Below are 27,667 nucleotides of genomic sequence, written 5' to 3' on the forward strand. Positions count from 1 at the left end.
CTTGTGGGGCAGGACTGTGCCCCTGGGTGACGGCGGGTGGGGCAGGGCAGGGCAGGGCAGGGCAGGGCAGGGCCACCGCCCGTGCCCGCGGGGCGGCTGAAGCCCCCCCCATCCCCGCCGCGGTACCGAGCCGGGCGCTCCCCGGGCTCTGCCGGGGCTGGGAATGTCCCGGCTCCGGTATCCGGGGGGCCCCGAGGGACAGCGGGACAGTGGGCAGGGGCTGGCACCCCGAGCACAGCCCTCAGCTGAGCCCCGGGACCGTGGCACCTGCCCGGCGTGTGGAAGTGGGGGAGAGCCGCCTGCTCCTGGAACAGATTTCCTACGGCTCTCGCCCAAAATGCGTGTTACCTGCGTTTAATTAGCATTGCACAGCATCTCTGTCCCCGTCTGGTTACAGCCGTGCTCTGCCGCCAGGTCCCTATAGGTACACACGGTCTATAGGCACACGCGCGTAGGGCTGCATCCTCTACACCTCTGGCCAGCCTTCATTCATATTTATGCTGCGACTAAATTCTCGATCAAAGGTTGAACACGAACGCAGATCGGTTATATTTTTAATGTGCGACCCTTAAAATAGACTGTTTTGTAAACTGCAAGTGTCTAAAGATGCTCAGCGCAGCTTCCCCCGGCCGCGCAGCCTCCCCCCCAGTAATAATAATGCTGCAGATTGTAGAAGGATTTGAGTCTGCAGCCAGAGAGAAAGGGATTAGGGCGAGAGCACTGGAAGTTAAATTGTGCTGCATATAAAAAATGGGCGGATTGGTCTCTAGATGAGAGCTTGGTACCACCTTCCTTTCTAAAATAAAATCTCTCTGGCATGAAGTCACAGCCTATTTCACATCCGGTTTACCCTGGGACGTATTACTACTGTCTTGGTAAAGAGAAAGCTTTTGTTGTATAGCGGCGGTCGGAATATTGGGAAGAGAAATTTGGGTGCCCGGAGGAGCGGAGCAGCGGCGGCGATGGCCGAGGCGGAGTGAGCGGCGGAGCCGGAGCCGCGCAGCCTCCGCGCCGGCGGGCGGACACCCGGCAGGGCAGCGCCGGGCAGCGGCGCCGCGGACCCGCGCCCCAGGGCTCGGTAAGGGCGGCTCGCACCCCCGGCCGCGCACGCGGGCACACACGGACAGACACGGACAGACACACGGACAGACACACGGACACACACACGGACACACACACGGACACACACGGACGCACGCCCGCACCCCTCCGGGCGCTCCCGGCTGCGGGCACCGCGTCCAGGCGCGCGGGCGGCTCCTCTCTCCTCTCCTCTCTTTCCGCAGGTACCGCCGGATCGGGGTGATTTTTTTTTTTCCCCCTCTATCCCTCCAGCTTGAAAATCCGCAGCGATCGATGGGCATTGTCAATGATGTTATTTATTTATTTTTTATTGCGGACTGATTTCCGCCGGTCTCTCGCAGATGAGTGTTGTTTGGGTTCGGGTTTTTCCCTCCCGCGGGCGCGGTGGGAGGGGTGGCTGCTCCGGCAGGGGGATGCAAAGTTGAAATGCCGGGAGGAAAACAAGTCTTGATTTGAGCCTCAGAGAGGAGCAAATCTCTCACCGTGAGTCAAAATGCATCAAAATGCCCCCTTTTTGCCCCCGATTTTGTTTTTAATTCCACCCCCCCTTTTTTTTTTTTTTTTTTAGTGGGCGCTGCTGAAACGCTCCCAGAAGCGTGGCTCTTGCTCCCATTTTGAATGGGAGAACCGGCGCTGGTTTCTCAGGCGGTGCGGGTTGGGGAGGCCGGGGTCTGCTGGGCTTTAACGCTGATTCAGTCTTTATTAATATTTGCTTTTTCCAGCTGCAAGAAACTTTCCTTCTTCGGGATTTATTGTGCCTGGATGGGTTTATGGGTTTATCGATGCAGGGGGTGGTGTTGGGAGAAGGGGGGCGAGCGTGGAGCTCAACAGATCAAAATAGTTCAGAATAATTCACTTTCTGTTCTTCATCCCGAGGAGCCTTTTGCAAAGGCAGAAGTTGGCAGGACCGGGAGAAGGTGATTTTTGAAGCCACAGATGTTGTCTTTCCCTTTCTAAAGGGGCTGATTACAGGGCAAGTTAAGATGCAGTCTCGTCCCTGAAGATCTTTATCCACACTTTCCTGCCACATCCAGCTCCTTCCTGTCCAGTTAGATTAGCTCAGCCCCACTCAATGAATATCTGCCGATCATTTGGCTATAAACACATTAATTATATCTCATTGCTTACATACCACCTTGTAACGGTATTTTATTGATTTAAATTGTGACTGAGCGTGTGCAGTGAATTGGGGGAGTTTTATTTATAGCTACAACAACATTTCTATGTACAGTGCTTCATTTTCTGGGGTACCTAAAAACTCCTCCAATTCACTGTTGGGGGAAAACACAGGATTTATATTTGTTAACCTTATTTATGTAATGAATCCTAAAAATCGACTGTATTCTGGGACACATTGAATTGATATGTAAAGGGACTTGCAACATCTCCTGGACAATTAGTTGAATCTGCAACAGATTCCACAAATATCAGCTAACTTTTTATTTTATGGTTTATTAGAAAGCAGAAGAAACTTTTTGAGTTGTGTTACTTTTTACTTAAAGGTAAATTGAGAATAAAGTCATGAAGTCTGGAGAGAGTACAGGAGATGTTTGGAGAGGAGAAGGCTGCTAATGCAAAAGCATTTCCTAGCAGCATTCAGAGACTGGTAGAGATTTAGGAGATAGTGTGGAGACTGTCAGCACATCATTTCATTATGAATTGTGCCCTTTAGCCCTAAAGTGTGCTTATGTAGCAGCAGATCATAGAGTTAGAATCTGCTCATTTTAGTCCTTTTCTGTTGCTGTATTTCAGAGAAGGGGAGGATAGTTGTATCTCCAGAAGAAAGTTGCTTCCATCACATCAAAGCAAAGCAGTGGTTCTGAGAAAAGCACCACTCTCCTCAGTCACACTACCATACACTGACACCTTCCCAGAGGTTTGGAAGGGCTCAGGCTGGTTCAAGTCAAACAAAAAAGCAATTACACTTGGTTATCTGGAAATGCAATGGAAGTGCCTTGACACATTTTCAGCATAGGGAAACTGAGTAAGAATTGCCACAGAGTTTGGGGACAGCAGCTTTTACTTGTAATTGTTTTTGCTAAAGTTCAAGAGTAATGCATAAAGAACACACCCTTACCACAAAAGAAACCTCATCCTTGGTCTGTGGGTCTAAAGATAAAAGGTTACCAGAAGAACAGCCAAGGCCATGCACCCTGATTTGGAATGGCATCAGCTCTACTCTTGTGAGGTCATTGCCTGACATCAAATTATTCTGCAGAAGTTTCCAATGTCAGATTTCTTTTTTCCCCTAATACCTGTTTTAATGTGGGGGATGCTAATGGTTATTTTCCTTCTAGTTCCAGAGTCCACCATGAAGAGATTTCTGGTGCTTTGTGACTGCCTCTGGGCCTGGAGCCTCCTCTTGAATGCACTGACTGAAAGAAGGTGGGGAGATATTTTTTATTGCACCAACGTATTTTTGGAACCTTTAATTTAATGGAGCAGCATAAGATGAATACTGTATGGGCTGCACTACCACTAAGTGTATTGGGGGCAGTTAATCCCTGCTCAAGTCCCAGCTAAATCTAAGTGAAGTTTCAAAGAAAACTATTTGCTTGCATGAAACTTTTTTGTTCAATATGATGAAGAAAATAAGCAAAAGCTTCCTGAAATAAATTGAAACTAATCTACTCTTAAACACCTAAACAATTTTTTTCTATTCTTATATAATGACTACTCAGAAATACAAGTTTCTTCAGAGAGGAAAAAAGTACAATGAAGGATTGTTTTTAATCTAATTTAAGTGCTTTTAGTAACTTTATTGTGCCTGCAAGCAGAGGCATAATTTAACTTTCTTGGGCAGGACCATGTGCTAACTTAGTAGTTGTATTGAAAATCAGGGAGACTGCTTGCATGAAGAAGAATTTGTAAGCTCAAAGCCCATGATAGTTATGTTTGAAAGACCTTTCAGCACTGAGTATTTGTGGAATATTTGTTGAAATCATAATCTAAAAATAAAGTTAGTATTAAGAACAATTTGTAATCATACAACACCTCATCAAACAACTAGCAGCTTAACTAAAGACTATGAGCAGTTTGGAGCATGCTTGAAGTACTGTCTGCAATTCAAAATTCAGTGAAGACATTTAAGAAGACTCTCAGATATGCTTTTGTATTACAAGAAACATTAATGTGCTTGTCAATGATGTTACCTAATGACCAAAATCAGTAGAATATTTTTATTGTTAGTAGTGATCCCTAAAAGATCTATTTGTGCCTTGATCTCCACCGTATCTTCTTATGCACTCACAGTTCTAGAGGAACTTATTTTCTGACTGCCTTGAAGATTTAAATTTGTGTGGAGTGGTAATGGGCAAAGGTTCATCTGCACAAGCACTTCCTTTAAAAAAAATTGAAATAAGAGTGGATGATTCATGTAACAGCTGCTGTATCAAATAACATTTTGGAAAAAAAAACCCTTTCTTTTTATAATATATTAAAACAAGATTTGAAGTACTCCTGAAGTACTTAGTCTGACCTAGCAAGAGAATTTTGTGAAAACGTATTTATTGTATAGATATTTGCACATATATCTATGCACATACATTTATTGTAGCTGTAATGGGTGCATGTGTATTCCTGATGTGAGAATTAAAATGCATTGGACCAGAGTTTTAAAATCCGATGGTGTGTCAGGAATATAATGACCTGTAGATGGAGTCCGTGCACAGTTTTTTATGAGATTGGGGTTTAATGTGAAAATGCAATTGCATGCAGTAATTTTTTTCTCAAAATATACACACCTTACACAGAGTAGATCTGTGTAAAGACATTTTGTTGTTGTTAGTTGCCTTGCTTTCCCTCTGTAATATTGATAATGCTTTATGATTAAAAACAACTGATAAATTAGATAAAGAAAATACAGAAAGACAGTCTTCCTATGTCACTCTTGTTATCAAAAAAAAGCCCAGCAATAGGACTATTTTAATATGTGTGTTTTGAATTAAAAGTCACAATCTCTCTGGACTTACAGTCTACTCCATATGTGCACAAATGTTCAGAATCTTCCTGTTGTGACCATATGTCAGTTAAACCCAGCCCTCACAGTGCTTTTTACCTTTGCTAAAATGGTGGGAAGAGCAGGTGAGGGCACTGACAAATGTGATTTCCAGCATGGGAGCAGGGCACGGTATCCAACTGCACTAACTCCAGCCCATCTTCCTGATGCCTCCTCACAAACATATTCATTTACTTACAATTAACATTTCTGAAGTGTTTTCGTATCCTTTTTCCACCTTAATACTCATGACCTTCTGCTATCCTTGAGATATGTATGAAGAGAAGCTTTTTTTCTGACAATGAGTGTTAATATAAAATTTAATCCACTGAAGGTCCTGTGTTAAAATTCTGGGGAAGGTGTATGAGGAAATATCCTTTAAAAGATAAAATGCTTGCTAGTGACAGCAGGAGAACTTGTTACTTGGTAACATAGAGAAAGCATAAAAATATTGTCTGTGAATTAAAATTCAATTGTAGGCATGATCAATAAATATAAATCAATTTATTTTTTTCTTAAATGAAGTTGTATGATATGGCTGGAGGAATATTTTTTAAAAACTGTTAGGTATTTTGCCTTTTCATTAGAAATAATGATTAATATGCATTAAAACATCACACCCTGTAGAAATAAACCAAAAATTCTTAAAACTTCCGTGGATGTCAGTCCTGAAACTGATTTAAATTTGCAGTGTTAAATACTCAAACCTGTGCTATAAAATAAACTTGGAAGCATTTCCAGAGTACCTATATACAGGGTATCCTTCCTTCTTCTCTCTGTATTTGATCCAAGTGGAATGTAAGCATGGAATACACAAAGGATGTCTGACTGATGCAGCTCACAGAAAAAATATTTCATAGGTATTTTAACAGAACCTGATCATTTTGTGTGACATCATATTCCTCCTGAGAGGGTCTTCAGTGGTTAGAGCAGGAAAGACTGGCAGGGCACCAAGAACCACGTACCCCAGACACAAACCAGGCTGGCCAGTGGAAGAATCACTTCTGTCCCTAGACCTGATCCTAAGGAAAGTTTTTGGTGCTGTACTGTTTCTCCAGTTCAGTAGCAATGTGGGCAATAAAATTATGTTTTGAAAAGCAGCACTTTTGCTTTTATCCCTGATGACTCCACGTGTTTGTAATGGAAGTCTTCCCAGCAATGAATGAAAAACCACTACTGGGTTAGGATTTAAGACAAGTGTAATCTATGATTAAAGGAATCATCTGTGACAGGGTATTAGGTAAAGGTCTCAGATTTAAGAGAAAGGTTGATTCTAGTGTCATCTACAGCAGACAGAAACCATTAAGCCTAAGGATTTCATTCTGATTTGTATTGATGGAATATTGTGGTAGCTGAGTTCAAAGAGCTTTAATTTTATCCTTCTTCAAGTAAAATTTTAGGACTTTTGACTGAGTTAGAGATATACATAGGGATCTGTAAGGGCAGCTTTATAGACACAAGAGATTTTCATATCAACAGATAGTTTCGTTATGCATTTGAAAGGCAAAGATGGAGATACTCCTCCAAATCTAACTGCTACAGGAAAATGAGAAATAAAAGCAAAATTACATATAGATCTATGAAAATTTACACACACTCAGTCTACTTCTGTATTTAAAAAGAAGATATCTCTATTTTTGTCAGTACTTGTCAGTCTTCTAAATTATTGTATCTTTCTTTGTATGCAAACCGTTTATAGCTATTATGAATTAAACACATTACTCTTTGCTGACAAATGAGCATTTTCCTGAGGAAAACACATATTAGCACATTATAAACATTAAGGAATAATGAGATAAACATTAAAGATCTGGCATTCTATTTGCTCACCATTTATAGAGGGACACTTTTTTATGATTTAAAATCTTGCAATTTAAGGAGAAAAATGTAAATAAGCAAGAACTTTACAAAGCACTACAATCTTGTTATATGGAGGAGGTTATGTGACCATAAACCAGTACAAGTGAGATTAAACAGATTTTGGAATTACTGTTTCCTAAGGTTATGGGTGGATTAATGTTTTTCAGTGCTAACTGATGTGTATTTCAGCTATGGACAAACCTCATCACAAGATGAACTTAAGGACAACACCACAGTGTTCACCAGAATTTTGGATCGTCTTCTGGATGGTTATGACAACCGCTTGAGACCAGGACTGGGAGGTGTGTTATGGATATTATTATTTTCAGTGTTGCATGCTAGATAAAAAGTCAGTAAAAATATTATTATTTTTTCCATAATATGCTTGTTTTAATTCTGTTTATATATACACATAAAGTAATGCTTATATATAGCTTTTTTTTTTCCCCAAAAAGCCATACCTTCCCTGTCTTTTACATACTTGGTTTTCTCACACTTATACCCAAAAGAAGAAGAAACTGGTTCACAATTCAAGAAGATCTCTGAATGGGTAGTAAAACTTTGACTGTATAAAGAAAAAAGATATAAAAATACAACCTGTGACCTCACAAGCTGAAGAATGAGGCCTAAATAGCCCATATATCTATGACTATTTTCATGAGGATTTGTTCTTTTAGAAGTGAAAGTATCAATCTACCCTAGTAGATTTTCATAGAGAAGTTTTTAAGATTATGTTTTTTCCTACTTAGATATGTAAGGATTTGTTTCTGTAATATTTTGTCTTCACAGTTTGGTAAAAGTCTCTTTTCTTCTTCTCTTTTTCTCTCTTTTCTTCTGCTCTTGGTGCTGAATCCAGAGAAAGGCATAAAAACAAATATGCATAGTAAATATGTCTTTATAAAAACATTGTTACAAAGCCTGGTCTTCATCAACATCACTGTGTTCACTCTTTGATTTGTTGTACTGTGACATGATCCCAAAATTGGGTCTTAAAGGCTTACTGTTCACAAACATGGAAATTCTAAATGGACAAGCACAAATCTGTTCTTTCCAGTGCATGGAGAGGTTGGCTTTGCCTCTTTCAGATGTCTTTTTTTCTGTTTTCCTTTTGGACTCTTCAGATAAAAATGAAACAGAGCAAGCCACCCCACAAAGTATAGTTCAGACTCTTTTCCTATAATCACTCGTGGATGAACTGCAATATAAGGGGGTATTACATGAAGAATTCTTATTTCATCTTCTGAGGATGAAATGGAAGGTGATTAATCGTAAGGTTATTCTGTAGTTTGAGGCTACCATCTTGCAATTGTTCTTGAATTGTGAGCCAGACTCTTCACTACATTGACTTCACTGAGTTTGAGGAATGGCTAAAGATAAAATTCTGTTTAAAAGGTATTAATTAACACATTTAATAATGTCTTGGTCTGTAAATCTTCATGTGCAATTTCAAGTAATAGACAGCAAAAGAAGAGTATTTTTTTACTTTTATCTACCAGTATTATTGCCTGCTTTCTTGTGAACCCTTGACCTAGGGTAGATAAATGCTCCTCTATTCTTTGTTTAATGGAACTGTAGAGTTCAGTCAGCTACTCTACCAGAGTAAATAAAGCACAGAAGACAATAAACAAATGACACTCTGTAAACTGAGTCTGGTACATATCTAAAAAAAAAAAATCTGAGCATATGATGATTTATTATATGAGTTTTATAGCTATTATGGTTTTTTAAACAGATACTAGAAGGGAAAACATAGGGAGATGCAGAGAAATGATTTTCACTCTCTGGATTGCAATTTAGAGAACTAAGCACATCAGTATAAAGTCTTATGTCTGTGTCTTTATATATACATTTCTGAATGCAGACTTCAAAGGTGTACTCATGAAAGAATCATCTGGTCCAGTTGAGACTTACTCCTGAGAGAAAGGAAATTATTCTCTTCACAAAGTTAAATAGCAAAGTTAAATAGCAATCTGTATGGCTTTTGAAAGAAACAATGATTGATGGGAAGTGTGGGGTGGAGGGAAGGAAGGATTGGAGTATTTTCTCTAACTAAGGGTTAAAGAAGTTTAAATAATATTTGCATCCTTCATTTTTTGAACTGTGTTGCCTATTCCTGCCTACAACCAAGAACCTTGAATATCCAATTTTCCTTCTGCACAGTATACTGTATTTTCATACTGTTGGTTCAGCAAATTTCTCTCTTATGTTTGTCAGCTTTGAACACTAGAAATGAGAGTTCCATGGCTTTAAAAAGAAAAAAATCCACATCTGATTAAATTGTGGGCAGTAAATGAATGTTTGAAAACAAGTATAGTAAGAAGCAGATAATACTCTTTTGACTATTGAATAAGGCATTATTCAAAAGATATAAATTATAGATTTCAAAAACTAGGGACAGATAGCTAGGCTGATGTTTTCAGTCCTGGTAGCAACCTAAAATAAAGTGTGTGCTCAGGAATTTGGAAATTCACATCTTCAAAATCTTCTTCCTAAGGTATCTAAATCTGAGTGAAGCACCTCAGGATGACTCAATTTTGACAGTTGATTTAGAATCTTGGTGTAATGGGGAAATGTATTCTGAAATGTTCCATGCATAAAAATATCCAGTGAGAAATCTAAATCAATATATAAAATATAGCATGGCTTTTGGAGTTGGGAGTTCAGTAGCCTTTCATCATAGCATGACTTGATACTGGAAATTTTAAAATGTATGAAAAAGCAGTGGCTTCCATCATCAGTGATGGCTTCTTGTTAAATATTTTGATCAGAACACATTTTTTATCCACTCTGAAGCAAAAGTTAAGAAATCTACCAATGTAACAATATTTTTAGATATATAGAATTAGCTGTAAAACTCATTCCCTCCATATTAGTTGTGATGTAATGATCAGAGAATTTAAGAGAATTTAAGAGACCCTCATTATATGTTATGTTGATAAATCTCATGCTGTTGGGCACAGTGTAAATCAGTGTATCACTGACTGCACTATAGCACTCTTCCAATCATCCAAAACTGTCTAGTCTATTCTTTCTATGCCTTCTGAGAAACAGCAGGTGAAGTAAAACAATGTGTGGTGCAGTTAGTTTGTCTTACAGAAAAGGGCACATTGCAGAAAACTCTGGTTATCCCAGTACGACCTCTCCTCCCGTAGTGCAGGTTTTCAAATCTCTACACCTACAGAAACAGAATTGTGTGCATGAACAGAAACAGAAGAGAGACCAATTTCTCTCTTTCTCACCTAAGAAATAAAAAGTAGATGATAATTTCTTCAGTAAGGTTATTTGGTTTTCCTTCCTTGCCTTTATGTGTATGCATGAAGAATTCAGTGATGAAAAGCTATCTTTAGTTGCAGAAAAATTGTAGTGAATTGTGAAAGGGGTTTGATCTTGGCTCTTATTTAGAGGAGTAAATTCATCCTTTTTGAAATAAAAAGCATGATATTTCTCAATCCCAAGTTTGCAAACATCTTGTTGGTGTGGTGAACGGTTTTAGTGTTTGGTAGAAGAATTCTGGTGCAGCTGATGAGGCACCATGAAACCAAGAACAACCTTCTGGAGAAATCTCTTTACAAAGATTCATTGTAGCAGCTGTACCATGTATTATGGGAAAGCCAGGATAAAAGGTGAAGCATTAAGATAATGAAAAATGTAGAGGTGTTGAATTTTGAGTCACTCTTTGAGCATTCATAGAATATGCTAGATTAAAATTAACTCTGCCTTTGCCTGTTTTTATATCTTCCTTTGAGGTATTACTTCAAAAGGAAAACTAAAAATCACATATGCTCTTAAAAGAGCACTGGAATGGAAATTATCATCAGATAACCCAATAAAGCCATATCTGAAATTAAATGAGAACCTCTGAGCAGTTTGCCATTAAACAAGGGGAAAGAAAGAATTATTTCTCATTAACCAGAATATTAAACAGTGGAGGGTGACCTACAGGGAAAAATTATAGTGATTGAATATGCTCGTTATTCAAAAAATGGCATCATTGATAAAATTAATCTGATTCTTTTTTAAAAGAGCATGCAACATCATGTTATGCATTAGCACTTTTGCACTTCTTATCAATAATTATTGATATAAATTATGTTATTTACTTGTTTTGCCTCCTTCATATGTGGGCTTAGTCACTTAGTCAGACACTGCTAGGAAATAGCATCTGTTGTACCCTTCCATAAACATGAACAAATAGTTAGATTTGATTATTTATGCATGGAAAATAGAACTTCCAAAATGAATGTAAAAATGTTGTGAATGATACTAGAGGACACCTATTGACTCTATGAGTGGATAATCATTTCCAAAAGGCAAGGAGGAGGATTTGCAGAGACTAACATTGAAGCTGAAAAGAGGAAATCATGTCAGACATTAGGGGAAAAACTCAAGGGAAGTCATGGAGATAATGGCATAATTTTTTGTGGAAACTACCTGGGCTGCAGAACTAGAGGTGATCAAAAATGGCCTAAATAATAAAGATGCTGATCTCTAGTCAAATACACAATCCTGAAAAAAAGAAAAAGAAGGATCAAATAGTACTGGGGAGTAGTGAAATAAGAAGCAAAATTCACTTCAGTGTGTAGAGATCTCTCCTAGTAAAGCACCGTGTCTAGAGTGAAAGTTCAAAAAATTGAAGAGCAATGAAAAAGGGTGGAAAAAATAAGTTCCTTGGGTAAATGGATATACCATTTCCTTTTGTACAGAGTTGTCTTCATGTGGGGCATAGGGATGGTCCCTGGGTTGGCACCACAGCAGGTTTGAAGTGCCACAGTGCAGACAGGGAAGACTTGCTTAGGGCAGGTTGTATTTAGTGATGAGATCCATTAACGTGAAATCAGGGGCAGCTACAGATTTTCTAAGACTTTCACCTTTTCCTAGCAAATCTCATCTCCCTAAAACTAAAGGATACCACTTGCCCTGAGACATTTTAAATTAGAATAATGGTAAATGTGGCTTATCCCTTTGAGAGGGATTTTGTAGTAGAAAGATTAATAAAGAAAAAAAACCCAACAATGGGTTTGATCTGACAGACCAGAATCTTCCTGAATTAAATTTGGTTTTATTGTTGGGTTGAATGCCCAATAAATCACCTCAAGTGGATTACCAACTTAAGTATTGAACAGAATTATACTTATTTTATGCTGTCATTTGTTGATGTCTCCTGTGTGATGTTTATCAAAATTGAGTGGAACTATCCTTAAGTGGAACATCACTCAAACTCAGGCAATTCATTACTTCCAGAGTGGAAGGGATGGGGAAATGAACCTCACAGTACTATGTTAATTAGATTTTAAGATTCAGTTGTATGAGAACATTATATATACACATGATAAAATTTCCTCTTGGTTATTGAGGTCCCAATGGAAATTGGATTTTAACATATCTGAGTTAATATAAAGTTTAGGGAAAATAAGGGTTTTGTTTGTATGCATAATAAAAAATTAAATGCTTCTACTCTGAATGAGAAGGCCTCACCCCTACACATTATTCTGTAAGTAAAGAAGGATCAGATGCTACACTTCATAAAACTGAAGGGGCTGATTTTGGTTCTTTTTTGCGCTCCGTAGGCACCAGATTAATGTAAAGACAACTGTAAAAAGCCTTAGAAAATCCTAGGAAAATTGATTTAATAGAAGAGTAGGGAGGTAGGTAGGATGTGAGAGCTTTGAGCTGTGAATTGGCATGTGCAAGTCCCAGTAAACTCAGCACAGACTGCAGTGGGTGATCACAGGACAGCTCATGCTTCTCCCTTTTGGTCTCTACTCCTAATAATGCAGCAGCACAAAATTCCTATGACTGCATTTGTCGTGGTTCTTCAATCAAACTACCTCACAGGACAAAGGTGGGCTGATTGGTCTAAGTGTACACTGCACAGAAATCAAAATTCCTTTCATTCAAAGCCAGAGGAATAGTCTCCTCCATATTAATAATTATAGAATAATAAGACAGACATGAGACATACGGGAAGAACGAGTGCGTTACCAAAAACTAGAATTAAACCACCAAAATGTGCAATTCAAATAAATCTTGTGCTCAGACATGGGCAGATCATAAAGGGAAAGATGTTATGTATGGTTTCTCCTGATAAATGGGCTTATTTCCTGCTGTTTAAATAATTCTGTATTTCTTATTTTGTTCTCAATTTATAATCCAGTCACAATTCTAGAAATAATGATATCCCTGGAAGTTTAAATTAAAATATTTATTTTTACTAATTTTGAGTTTACTGTAGTATAGCATCATTAGCAAAACACAGTATTTGTAAAGAGTAAAATTACAGTAGTTGAGGCTGACTGATGCTTTCATAGTTGTACATGGATCAGTTGGCCAAAGCTGTGTTCCAGAGTGTGTACTCAGCTGCTTTTGTGCTGCTCAGTAACTACCTGGACCCTGTGGCTGCCTCACAGTCAAACCAGTAAGTCATTATTAATTTTCTTAGGGTTTTTTACTGAAATTGTTACATGTTCTCCAGGTATCCCTATATTACTGACTCTTGGTTCATGAGATAGATGTCATAGCCAAGAGACATAGTTAATGCATTTTTAAAACTGCTGTATTTCTCTTCAGCAATCCAGCCAGCTCCTGACACGAGCCTGTTTTGGTCAATGACTAAGACTTTTCTCCAGTTCTCAGGGATATTGTGAAGGTTTTGAATACAGCTCAGGATTTGCAATTCCTGAAGAAAAACTTTCTGAGTATTTGAAGCACAAATTCAAGCCTTCCCATGGTAATCAAGATGCAAATTGAACATGTATAACCTTGATTCTAAATATATAGCTCAACTGTATGAGTAAACACATGTCCTGTGCCGAAGTGACTCACAACTTCTGAAGCACTTAACAAAGCACAGTTGAATCATCTAATTAGTAAAACAGTAAACAAAATTTTCAAAACTTCCATATGGCTTTGGAGTGGCTAATCTTTTTCTGTGTTTTGATACACACGTTTTCATTGGTCTTGAAAGTGAGGTAGACGCCAAAGAAAAAAATAATTTGATAATCTGTAAATTGGTTTATCTGCATTTGAAGGGATTAGGTGCACTGCAAAGGTGTAATCAGTGTGAAGATAACATAATCTCTTCTGAGTTCACAATCTGAATTTTCTGTTTTTCATGTGATTTATGTGCCACTTAAATTATTTTCAACATTATACAGAAATAAAAAGCATCACCTATATTTTCCCTCCCTTGGAAATCTTCCTTCTTAGTGCAAAAGTCTTCAAGTTTCCATTTTTTGTCCTCAACTGATTTCTTTAAGTCTCAGTCTCTCTTCTATCACTACATGTCTCCCAAAGCCAGAACTGAGGATAGCACAACACAATATGCTGCTGATTCAAAGAGCATATTCTGTGTTTGTGCAAGGCAAACCAGCTGAATTATATTAAATAGAACCTTGCTCAGGGCTGGGACTCTTCAGGACCATCCTGTTTGAAAAGCTTCTAGAACCTTTTCTCTTCCAAAGTACCTCAGAGGAGAGGGGTGAGGAACAAGGATGAAAGATCTTTAAAAGCCATTTGAGATTCACTTTTCAGTCTGTAAACAGCTAATAGATTTCAGGATGGTATCAATTTCTCAGTCTTAAGAAAAGGTGATTCAGTAGCTGGAGCCCATTCAGCAATGTATTACTGGACCCTGTGGAATCTCCATTTTTCTGTCCACTGTTTCATATCTGACCACAGCCTCTTGAACTTTCGTGAAAGAGATGGGCTGAAGGACAGAATCCTTTCCTCCCAAGCCAAGTAATTTCTGAACAATCATATGCCTCTTTCAGTTCCGGAAATTCAGATTCTCACCATGAATTTCTTTAAGTCCAGAGACAATTAGATGCCACGAAAATACTGAAATTTCTTTAAGTCAATTGAAAAGTTTTCTTCATGTCAATTGAAAAGTTTGTAAATAACAATTAGGTTACATATTAATTCAACTGGACACCCAAGGAGGAAATTTCACATATGCAATGATTTTCTTAATGTCACTGTATTTTTGTACACGTCTCAGTCACAGAATATGTTTATATTTACACACATTTATAAAGAATAAAAATAATATTAAGCAGTTCAGCCACATCACAGTATTTTACTTTCCTTGACTGTGAATATTACATTGGAAATGTCATAATTTTAATGAGTCCTGAGAATTACTTTTGATACCATCTAATTTTTGCATTGATTTATTGACAGAAGTCATCAACTGCATTCCTAAATCGACAGTAGAATCATATCTAACGTTGCTTTTTGATTTTTGCTGTCTCACAAAAAGACATATTTTACTGTATCTATGCTAGATATTTATAGGAAACTGTTTCCATTTTTACATATTTAGAAGTTGCATCCTTTTTTTTTGAATGAAAGACCTATATCAGCATTGTGGAACACTGATTCTCATCAGAACTTTTGCACTGATACAGAAATGTGTATTGTAACTGGCTGCTTAACCCTGATTCCTTATTTTACTTCCCCTCAGTCTCAATTTTCTTGACAGGTAGAGCAAATTGTATTTAAACAGTCCAAAGACTTTTGAAATCAGATTGTTGTATTAAATCAGGGGGATTTCATTCATTATTTTTTAATATTTAAATAACATTATACAAATAGCTACATATATATTTCTTAGTCTTATGAAAACTTTTGTCTGCTGTATGTCTGCTTAATATACCTGTATTATAGTGTTTTCTTTAGGATTACTTTTAATATTCCAGGTTGCTCAATTTATTTATTTTTTTTTTTGAAAGTTATTTCAGAAATGTTATCACTTGTTCCATGTTTGAAACTTCTACCAAAATCCCTATGCTGGCTTGTGGAGCACAACACTAAATGTATTCAGACTTATGTCACCCTAACTTTGGAAAGGGTTAGCTGCATTTAACACTGCTCGGGTTCCTGCCTCCAGGTGGTGTTACTACCTGCAGCTATATTTAATTCAACAGGGTTATTTTGATATATGGCATTCTGGATGAATATTTTGCTATGTGTGCCCTAGAAAATACCAGTATGCTCAGAAGATCCTGTGTGTGTACAGGGAGAGGAGAGGAAGGGGGGAAGTTAAGCTTGGGTGTTTCTCAAAGTGTCTTTTGCCAGTCCATCTAAAGAAGTCAAATATCTGACCTCTTTGCTGAGATCAACACCAGTTTAGGCATCTCAGCACTTGTGACCACTAAAATCACTGGTTTCTTCTGAAATGTCCAATATCATTGTGCCATGGAGCAAATGGACATCCTGGAAATCACAGAGGGGTCCAGCTTTATGATCTAGCATATGCATATAATCTATGTTATGTACATGTTACAGATTTCTGAAGTATTAGTTATACTAATCTATCATTTAGGCTTATAGGGCTGGAGAGCTCATTTTCAGAACACATTTGCACATTTGCCATGATTTCAGTGCAGAAGTTTAGCTGATGTTTATTTGGAAAAGTTTAAACTCCTTTTTATTTATTGAAATAAAGGGTAATATAGCCATTTCCAACTTATACCAATAAAGTATATTCATGGTTGTATACACCATAATGCATTCTCTCTCTTTCTTCTGTGTTCTTGGTCTCAATACAAAATACATTACTTGCAAGCTCAGGGTTAATTAGTAGAGACCTTATTTTAGCTTGCTCAGGAACTGAGTATCCAACGAGGTTATAGAGTACTGTGTACAATATTCAGCGCTGGTTATAGTGTCAGACAAGATTTATCAGTCAAAGAAAGAAAAGATTTCCACAACAGCAGAACTGCTGTACTGTTGCACCTCAAAAAGTTCTGTGGAAAAACTGTAATAAAAAAAAATGGTTGCTGCCAATATTGACTCTGAAAATACCTCTACAGTAAATTCTCAGGATCGTATTGCAGAACAATTTCAGAATGGCTAATCAAAGCCAATAATTTCTCTATTTATTGTGAGAATTGTTAGTGGTTAGATCTAATGAAGACTGTTTATAGACACTCACTGTCCTAATTTCCTGCTTCATCAGAGCGTGTAACTGAAGTGAAGACTGACATCTTTGTCACCAGTTTTGGGCCTGTTTCAGACCATGATATGGTAAGTGATGGCCTATATTTCTACAGCACTCATTTTCTCTTGTCTTTTTAATTTGGAGGATGAAAGATCTATGCAATAACTTATTTACTCCTTTTAAGGCTGGGGCTTTCTTTAAGCCCTTGATCTGAAAAAGCCATCAGCTTTTATGTGCTCCCATTCCTGCTGCTGTGACTGCATTTAAGTGCCCTGAAATTAGAAGCCTCAGTGACTTTAATAACGTGTTTTAACAGACTTTATATTTACTACATAATATATTATGAAATGTATAGGGTTTGGATCTGTATTCTTCTGAGAGTGATTGCTTAGGTCCTCGCTGGCACAATCACTGATCCAATTTGCCAAGAAAGATCATCATCTTAAAATGCAATTAACACTTATGCCTATGGTGTGACATCTGTACAGTCTAACCTGTATTTTTATATTAAAAGCTACTGATCAATGGAAAGTGACTTTCCTAGATCTTGGCTGCTAAAAAGAGAAGATTAATGAGAGAATTAGTGTCACATCTTTACGGAATGAATATTAAAACCAAATTGCCAGATAACTGCAGGGAATGGAGATGTTCAGAAAACTGAATGAAGATGTTGTGAGCCCTGGTCTTAAGAGATGCTAAGAGTTGTGTAGAAATATGGATAAGGTACTTAAAATTTTGCATATAAATGAGGTTTTTCACAAGTAGGTTGCTATTGAGAGGGATAAAGCCTGGTCTGCAGCCACCAGTATCTGCTGGATACTGTATTAGGATGAATACTAGAAACATCCTCGTTAATTTAAGTGAAGAAATTAAAGAAGTTCAAACTTGTAGTTGGATACATTTAGCTAGATACACTTGCCACAAGAATGATTCAAGAAAAAAAAAGAAAAAATTAGAGGAAAGAGGAATTTCTGACTGCAAAATTGTCAGCTGCTTAATTTGAACTTAAAATGTAGACAGGCATTAAACACCAGGTTATGACAAGTTTCTGACTACTCATGTTAAGGAATGGAAAACCAGAAAAAATAGTTTATTTTTCTAAACAAACTTTATGAAAAGACACAATTTTTTGATTGCTTCCACAAGCATTTATAAAACTACAGTCAAATTTATAATTGCAACCAACGCCATGATACCCATACCACATTGACTCCTGTTTTTCTGCCACGTAAACAGGAGAAAGAATTCATCATCTTCTTAATAAAATGTGTGACCAAGACACAGAGGCAGGTGTTCATATATTTTGAAAACTAAAGAATTCACAGAAAAGTATTTGGTGTAAAACTCCTACTCACCTCCCATAAAAAGTAACGTGCGTGCAGCCTACTCATGTTAAACCTTTTATTGAGGAACCAGGTGTGAAATCGGAGACAGAAAGATAAATTGTTTACCAGAATAAAGTGTTTATATTAATTTCACTGTACACTGTGCACAGGGAGATGTGCTGTGTGCACAGACAGGTTGGTAGTAGCCACCCTCACAGGTTTCCCTGTGTGCAGCCTGGGCTGTGGGCTGTGGGAGGCTGCACAAGCAGCAGTTTTGGCAGGCAAGGGGAGGATGTGCTGTGCCTGAGCCTGGGCTGGGGCTGCCCAGGGGCTCTTCCAGCTCACTGAGTGTTAGGAAAGCACAGCCACACCGGGATGCTGGCACACCTCAGCCATCATCTGTCTGCAGGGATCCAGTCAGGCATTTCCATGGATAAGGCAGGGAGTGCATGGTGCTCCTACCCACTCTCAATACACTCTTCTAACAGCATAGACATAACTTGTTATTCTACAAATAGACTACCTTGGGTTGTTCTTATGCTTGTGAATAAAGTTAAATGGGAGAAAAGCACTTTTAAAAATAGTATCATCTCTTTTGGAAGAACTTTGCAGGTTTTCAGGCATGTTCACATGGTGGACTGAACTGAACAACAGATATTTGGCTATTCTCATAGAAACTGTCATTTTTGTGAATTTTTTTGATGTATATTATTTGGAATAAGAATCATTTCAAAATTAACTTTTTCGTAAAGACAGATTTTTTTTTTTCCTAGTAAACTTTTATTCCCAGTTTTTCTGTACTTTTTAGCTTTTTGGGAATGATTATCTCTCTTACTATCTTCCTGTACCGAACCTCATGTAGACCACAGAGTGGACTACCCTGTGAATAAACAATCTCCAGGGAGAAGTATTAGAAGAGTAAATTAGAGAACATTTAAGTCAAAGTGTTATGAATATTCAATACCATATAATTTATTCAAAGTGCATATAGGAATCTTCTTTTTTTTTTAACCTGAACACTGTGGAATGAAGAGTCTCCACTGTGGAGAATTTATTCCAAATTCCACCTCACTCATATGTCTGCACATAGGCTACTGCTATTGTACATAGTCTAGAGAAAATCCTTCTGCTCCCTCGTTCTGTATGCCCCTCTGCTATAGAAGAAAGCCCTAATCAGAGTATCTGATGGCTTGGCCCTAAAGATTTGTCAGGATTCATTTAAGGAGAATTAATGTACATGCTTAAGTAGGTAGTGAAAGCTGAAGAGCTGAGATATCTCGGCCAAAATTAATTCACTCTATATGATGTGATGATCTGGGATAGGGAAAGATTCAGTCTGTGCTAGGCATGACCTGTCAGCTACTTTTTAATTGAATTTTATCTTATGTTGTCAGGACCCTTATCAAATCTTTCTTTTCCAACAAATGAACCTTGTATTTGTATGAGGTGAAAAACCAGACTCTTTTCTCAACCTGTACCACCTCCCACTCACCCCCTTTGCAGCTGAAAGAGAAGAAGGGAATGGCTTACATGCATGCTGAAATGATGTAATCTGGGCATGTCTTTTACCTTTCCCATGTGTGTAGGAGGAAATTTTCTTTGGTGCTAGTAAAACATGGAGGAAATCCAAAATTTTAATGATGGATACTGTCTTTTACACCTCCTCCTCTTCTACTCTACTGCACAGCTGGGACAGGATTTTGTCACAATTCAACCTAAGGCCATGACCCAACAAAATTCTGAAGCAAGTAATTGGTCACAAGTGCAAACAGCTTTCATTGAAGCTGAATAAACAGACTTCAGCAGCTCACTGAGCAAGTGATTAAAAAATGGAAATACAACTAAGTATGCACCCAAATGACTCACAGGTCTGGGATATAAATAAAATAGAATTAAATTAAAAAATCCACCAAACAAACCCAAAATTGGAACACCCCTTGTAACTACATTTCCATGTCGACAAAAAATTTATTCAAGCATTTCATACCCTAAAAGCAGGAAAAACACACATCAGTAAGAATAACCATTCTGTCTTGCTAATAGTCATACAAGGAGTAAACAGCTCAAAAGTGCTTATGTTGTATGGAGCTGCTGGTTGTTAAAAATCAAAAACACAAATCTAAAGGAATTTGCTGTGGAGACATTTTGCACACTCCTTGCAGAGTTTTTCTCTTTACTAACATGTCAGGACATCTCTTTTCCTTATAGCTGGCTCTGCGTGCCTTCACACACAGGGGCTCTCTCTATTTCACGATTTGGCATCTCCATTCACAGGAGATCTCAGCAAAGGTTCCATTTCTCAGCCAAAAGAGTCTCATTCAGAGTAATTCAGAATCACATTTGGATAACTGCCTTTGATGTTTATCACAATATCAAAGATGGAAGGGGCAGGATAATCCCATACTGAACTTTCATGTGAGGAAGTAATTCTTTCCTGGGAAAACACTGTACTATACTGCATTCACAGTTTCTCACATTTTTGCCCCAAATTAATCTATATTTTATGTATTATATTCCAACATATCTTTGTTACTTTCACCCTCTCCCTCTTAACTTGGTTCCTGTTACTTTTTCAGAAATATTTCTTTCATTTTATGCTGAGTGTTGGGTATTTTGGTTGTCCCCATGACCACTGAGGCAGCCACTGCTTCTCTCCCCCACTGGCCCAGTCCATGTGGAATCAGACTGTAACTCTTGGTCCAAAGATGTCCTCAGCTTGTGCTCTTTGTAGTCCAACCATTTAGCCCAATGAACCATTCCACATCTCATCAATCAGATCATGTAATACTAGTGAACTGTGAGCTTCCTGCAGTTCATGCTATTTCTGCATGCAGTTTCTGCATGTTTATGCTAACAAGACATTTAGAACAAAAGGCTATAGTAAGACCCTGTCCCACAAGACTTTTTTTACTCTGACACACATTTCATATGCCACACATACTGGCCACCTATCTGCAGCTTCAAATTAGAGTTCAGGTGGGGAAAATGTGATTTTTTTTGTTTCCATTTTATTACATCTAACTCATGGGCAACTTTTAAAATACTTCCTGATTTTTATTCCATTAAAAACAGTAATGATATTGTAATTGTTTAATAACCAGCTTCAGGTACATTGTAAGTAATACAGAAAAATAAACATTCTGATAATGACTAATTTCATTAATAGTCATCTTGCTTCTAGGGACTGGTAAGAACATACTTTTCAAGTTCTCATATTGGAACATATGACATCATAAGTGTTTTCCTTTTTTTCTGAATTGATGTAGGAATACACTATAGATGTATTTTTCCGCCAAAGCTGGAAAGATGAGAGATTAAAATTCAAAGGACCTATGACTGTTCTCCGGTTAAATAATTTAATGGCCAGCAAAATTTGGACGCCTGATACCTTTTTCCACAATGGAAAGAAATCAGTGGCTCATAACATGACAATGCCAAATAAACTATTACGAATTACAGAGGATGGGACGTTGCTATACACAATGAGGTGAGCCCTAAAATATTATATCTTTCATTTAGTTTTACAATTTAACTTGTGAAAGAATATTTTCCAGATAGGAAACTGGTTCCTTTTTGAGCATAATTTGATTCCTGCTTAATAATTATTTTCACAATAGGCCTTGGGATGATGGGCAAACCAAGTTATTTGCAGTGTTTATTTTTCATCTCCTGCTGTGCTACCTCTACAATCCCTGGATACGTCTTAATGCTTGATTTTAAAAAGGATCTTACAGTATTAGGAATCCATCAGTTTGCAGAGGATCTTAATTTGGCATTGCTTTCAAGGATTCCATCAGCAAGTATAATAAAGCCTGAAAGTTTAATACAATCTGTACTCCTAAATTGTGTGCAAGAGTCTTTAATCTTTGGATCCTATAGAAAGCAGATTCTAAGAACTAACAGATGTACACAGAATTCATTGACCATTCCTAATATTTCTTGTGCTTGGGATTATAGAGCATGACAGAATAAAAGCAGACATTTCTTTTCATTGATTAAAGCATTTGGAGAGTTTAGAGAAAAAAAAAATTGTGTTGACCGCATTCATTGGAAATATATATTCTCTTCATGGATAACTGAACTTTAGCTGTCCAATGCTAGAGGAATTAAATAAATCCTTTTGAAATAATGATGATATACAGTCGTGCAAACATTCTGGATTAAAAAACTACAAATTAAAAAATGAAAAAAAGGGTATGTTGTCTCTATAGAGCTCCATATCATCGCTTTTGTCTCCCATGGATTCAAAACAAGGTATAAAGGGATTCTGTTGACTTCAAGATGGATAACTAATACACAGGTGAACACTGAGTTTTCTTTAAAAAAATTAAAGATGTTTTAAAAATCAGTACAAGTGTTTGGAGAAAACAAATTCTCCAGGCATTTGGGATGTTCAATTTATTGTGAAACATCTTCCAAGACTGGCTAGACTGAAGTAGAATCATCTTGGCTGGTAGATACACAAGTTCAGGTCAATTTTCTTGTCTTTCTAAATGCCCAGCTGTTAGAGAGTTAATCCACAAGAACACTAGCTTGGCAGCACACTGTTCACGTGTCTCTTCTTTAGATCATAACCATTTTGATTTCCTCACCTCTACAAGTTCCCTAACTCAATATTCAGCCTACTCTTCAAGTATTACTGTTCATTCTCTGCTGACGTGTGATGTGTGTGACTGTTTCTAGTTCATTTAATCTCTTTTATTGAGAAACATGTTTGCACTCAAGCTGATAGCAACATGATTTCAGCAGATGCCTGAGCACCCAGAGTGGGCCAATTTAATGATGGCAGCAAGGAAATAATTGTAGCTGCTAATAGATTTTAATCCTCACACGAAATTAGAAGCCTGAGGATCCCTCTGATGTACCACAAGGAAGGGCAGAGGGGCAGAGCAGTCACACCCTCAGCCAGACAATTCAGGTCCAGTTGTAACTGCTAATTAATCACATAACAGATACTGTGCTGTACTTATGGTGTGTTAATAGAAGTCTATTTGCTATTTCTATGAAACTAGAATAAATGTGTCCTTTTGCTCATTAATCCATTACAGATTGACTGTGAGAGCAGAATGTCCAATGCATTTAGAAGACTTTCCTATGGATGCACATGCTTGCCCCTTGAAATTTGGAAGCTGTAAGTTAATTTAAATTGAGGTTTCTCCCATTTTTAGGCCACTTTAAAAAAATATTTTGCAACTGAGAAAACATCAAGGTTTTAATATTGTGTATTTTTTGCATTTTTGTCAGGGATGTATCTTCACTGTTTATATACATATATATATATAATAATCTGTTTTATGTGTCTTTAATAGCCTATAGTGTGATGCCTAGACATTCACAAAAAATGAAAATAACAATGCTGCAAATATCTAGGAAAGTAGTTTGTCACATAGAAAATGTTGTTAATCTTATTATAGCTGCTTTGTTTTGTTAAAACCCCAAATCAGTCTTAAAGAAAGCAATACACGCCATGGATAACTGAATTGGTCTCGATGAAAACAGTTTTGCTACTGTAGTCTTGGTATGTTTAGATGAACATTTTTCCCAGGATTAGAAGATACTCATATACACTCATGGAACATTTTTGGAAGTGAAAAATCTCAGAAATCTCCAAATAGAGTCCTACATTTGCAGCATATATAGTGCTAAATGAGAGAACATACTGAACAAAGTCATGTAATTAAAATCAGTGCAATAACTGACGAAGCTTTTGGTAAGTTGAGAATTTTCCTCACAACTTCAATTTGAATAGCAACCAACCTGACACTTAGCTAAACAAAATATTTTTAGAAATAAAATATAAAGAAAAAAAAGATCTATTTTACTCTAGTTTGTTTAACACAAACAAGGAAGTTAAAATATACAGAAGATGTAATAGTGTGCAAATTGTTTCCTCAATGGCTACTTCTTTACTAACAGAAATGGGTCCTCTTACTGATAATGGTTACTTAGTGGCTTGATCAATTTTAGAAGTCAACCAACAGAAAACCCAATTCATTCTTCACATGGTACAGGACAGGGTGATAATTTACTTTGGGCTGAATAGTTCTATGTTTGCCATGAGACAGCATGGATGTCTTGTCTTTAAAGGGTTGCTAATCTCCTAGATAAGGCTTACAGAAGAAAAAGCTCATACAGCCTTGGAGTATAACTGACAAGAATAGTTTGCTCCTTGAATGTTAAGTTTTCTTAGAGAGCACTGCTAATAAATCTTCCCAAATATCTTGTGAAACAGAGTGGAGTGCAGGGAAGCTTTTCTCCAGTTTATAACAGGACAGATACTGCAGTGGGTTCTTGACTAATAAGAGATCTGTGCACCCAGTGAGATCAGGAGTGGCTGCAGGATTGAATTTGTTTTGATGTGCTCATTAAAGTGTCCCTGCAGGCATCGTGCTGGAACTACAAGGTAGGAAGATGGCTAATCCTAAAAAAAACCTGCTAGTGACAATTTAAACCAGGAACAGTTTCTGAACAAATTTTACTTACTAGATGGAATTTTATAGACTTGACAAGACACCTATCACCACATCTGTGCATCACTGAACCATAGGCCAAACACAAGATCTTCCCTAGTATGAGCAATATTTCTCATTATTCTCCTGCACTGAGTTCTTTCTGGCTCTGTGTCCCAGAGCAATGTATTCTTCATTCACAAAGGGTGTGGCTTTCCACATTATGCCTCAGCTAAATGACTAACACTTGCAGAAATTATTAAGTAAAAGGGATAGATAATGTGGATTTGTATAAAAGTCCAGAACCACACCAGAAGGCGTGAACAAGACAACAGAAAAGCATGCAATGTATCTGCATCTTTAGTGTCTAAATTGATTCTTTTATCCCTAAAATAATATTTTCATAATGTATGTAAATTTCTTAATTGAACAAAAAAACTACTGATATTTCTGGTAGAAAGGCCATTTCTTACACCACTCAAAGGCAATAACTGACATTCTAAGCTCAGAGTACAGCTGTGGACTGTCATATTTTACAGGATTTTTTCATTATTTTTTTTTTGGTTTGAACACTAATGTTCTATGGCAACTGTCCCAAATTGGCCTTAGAAAAACAAATAACAAATGTTTGGAAGGATCATTGGACAAAATCAAGGAGTTTTCAAGGAAACTTTTCATTCACCCACTAAATTCAGGCAAGATCCTAATCTGGGATGCTCATGGGGAGGAATTCCTTCTGTAACATGGTTTTCCTGCAAACACTTCACGAAGAATTCACTGTTGAAAACAGCCCTTAAAGCTGGATCTCTCCCTTCCTTCTCATCAGATCATATGCCATAATTATGAAGTCATAGAATATTTATTTCAATATTTTGTTATTGGTATAAATAGAAATATCTCCAACAGGACAAATGGCAGGGACTCACTGTAATACATAAAAAAAGAATGTATCTTATAATTAATTGACACTTTTAAAGTGAGAATCGTATTTAAATACATCTGGGACATTTTTGTCAAACTAAAGCAATTAATTATAATCATCTTAATGGACTGGAAAATTTACTGGAAAATGCATTTAATTGTCACAAAATCCATGCTTAAAGTGCAGACTACAGTCTAACACTTAGCTCCCCAAGGTAGTGTTTGCCTAGCTCCATTTGTTTTAGATTAAATTGGATAAGAGTTTTTCTACATCCTCCAATGTTACTCATCACTTGTTGGAGATGAATTCCTAAATGACTCACAATAGAGGAGTTGCACATCTCCTGTGGACTCTGCCCTTACTGTAGGGACCAATAAATGTTTGACCCAGACTCCAAGACCAAAGTGATTTGCCAAAGAGCAGCTTAAGCTAGAGGTTATTTCAGTGTAAATTTAATGTGACAAATGCTAAAGAAATTCTGGAACAACAAAATGCCATATGTTGGCAAAACAAAATCAGAAAGGCAGATGCTCTCCTCAACTCTTCCCACAAACATCTGATTGTCAGTTTAAAACTGAGGCTGCTCTGGAAGGCAGCAGTGACGGGAGCAGACAGCTGCACTGCTGCTTGTGTAACACGAATTGGAAGCTGAGGGGGGCAGCTGAATCCAGCACCAAATCTGGCAGCTCATTTCTTGCACTTCCCAGTGCACCCCCTTTCCTCTAAACCAATCCAGTCATTCTCAGTAGCTGAGAAAAGCACTCCTCTCTTTTCCAAGCTATTCTCATACTCCAGAAAAAAATTCTTGAAAATTAATTTTATTATTGTCTTTATGTGACTAGATTAGCAAGTCACTTTCTGTGTTTACTGTGGCCATTGTTTTTAAAGTCACAATTAATTAAGATGTAGATTTGCTTTTGCCATTGACTCCAAAAATTTATTCCAAGATATGTTACAGTGCTTAGGGAATATGAAGCCTGAGGATAAAAGCACTCTTCAGCTTCAATAATACAAAATCAAATGTCATGGAATTAATTTACCAGCACATTCTATCCAACCAACTCTTCAATTACTAGCTGTTATCTCTTACACTGATAAGGTAAAATTACTAACTCACAAATGAGGTTAAGTGAATCAGATTCCTCCCTTTCCCTTCCTGCTTGTCAGTCTGAAAAAAGGCAAATTCTCATCTTGTAGGTAGAACCCTACTGTCATGTTGGATGCCCTAAGATGTCCCATCCAGCTCCAGCTGTCTTTGGTGGATGCAAGCTTGATGCAGATTCTGGCCACACATTCATTCCCATTCATGCCTTTAGGTGTAAAGAATTACAGGAGATGCCTCTGAGTAGTCAATTAACTCCCACCCAATTGTCCCGAGTGAGAGCTGCCAGATTCCACACTTCATAAAATGACAGCAGTATTTTACTATGGAATCAGGATTAAAAATATTTATGTGTAGCTCAGTTCTGGAAAGAGCACAAATAACAGCACAAAGCCCTTCAATGGTATGTGTAGATGCTACTGAATTATCTGTGTAACACACCAGACTGCTGGGGCTTGGAGAGCCCACAGTACTTTTCTTTTGCTTTGTTCCAAACTCAAGTCTTGAGTGTGAGGACTATTCAGAAACAACCAAAGCAAAAAAAATAAAATAAATAGAGTAATTGTGATTTAAACTCACTCTTTCCTAGACAGCCTCAGAAATGTCTGCTAGGCCCAAGAACAGTGTGATGGGGGCATGACCAAATCCCCATATCATATTTGGCTGTAGCCAGGCTGAGGATGAGAAGATTACTGAAGCCACTCTGAGAAGGACTTTACAGAGGCCCAGACAACATCACACTATGAAAAAATTAGAAGTCTGGGGCTTATCTTTCTTTACAATAGCTAGAAGTTAGAAAAAGCATTGGGGTTCTTGCATGCTCATGAAATTCCACTTCTCACTCTCACTTCTTTACATAAGCTGGAAATATATGAGAGAAATATTTTCATACCATGGAGGACCAACCTTAATGCAGCCCTACACCAGATATCAATATCTATCTATATCTATATCTATATCTATATCTATATCTATATCTATATCTATATCTA

General features: G+C 37.5%; 1 protein-coding gene across 3 annotated transcripts in view; it reads left to right on the forward strand.

Annotated features, from left to right (window-relative positions):
- The first annotated feature begins 716 nt into the window (after positions 1-716).
- The window catches only part of GABRA1 (gamma-aminobutyric acid type A receptor subunit alpha1), a 43,493-nt gene continuing 16,542 nt past the window's right edge, over positions 717-27,667 (forward strand). Inside the window, exons 1-6 of one of the 3 annotated variants that reach the window (XM_015641920.2) lie at positions 717-1,078; positions 3,378-3,465; positions 7,127-7,239; positions 16,896-16,963; positions 21,469-21,689; positions 23,251-23,333. In XM_015641920.2, coding sequence (XP_015497406.1) covers positions 3,392-3,465; positions 7,127-7,239; positions 16,896-16,963; positions 21,469-21,689; positions 23,251-23,333 — 559 coding nt within the window. In that variant the 5' untranslated portion in view covers positions 717-1,078; positions 3,378-3,391. Of the gene's footprint in view, positions 1,079-1,197; positions 1,284-1,544; positions 1,564-3,377; positions 3,466-7,126; positions 7,240-16,895; positions 16,964-21,468; positions 21,690-23,250; positions 23,334-27,667 lie in introns of those variants that run through there. The other 2 variants (XM_015641922.3, XM_015641921.3) reach the window with 2 other exon arrangements.

This window comes from Parus major, chromosome 13 (genome assembly GCF_001522545.3).
Source record: "Parus major isolate Abel chromosome 13, Parus_major1.1, whole genome shotgun sequence".
Taxonomy (NCBI): domain Eukaryota; kingdom Metazoa; phylum Chordata; class Aves; order Passeriformes; family Paridae; genus Parus; species Parus major.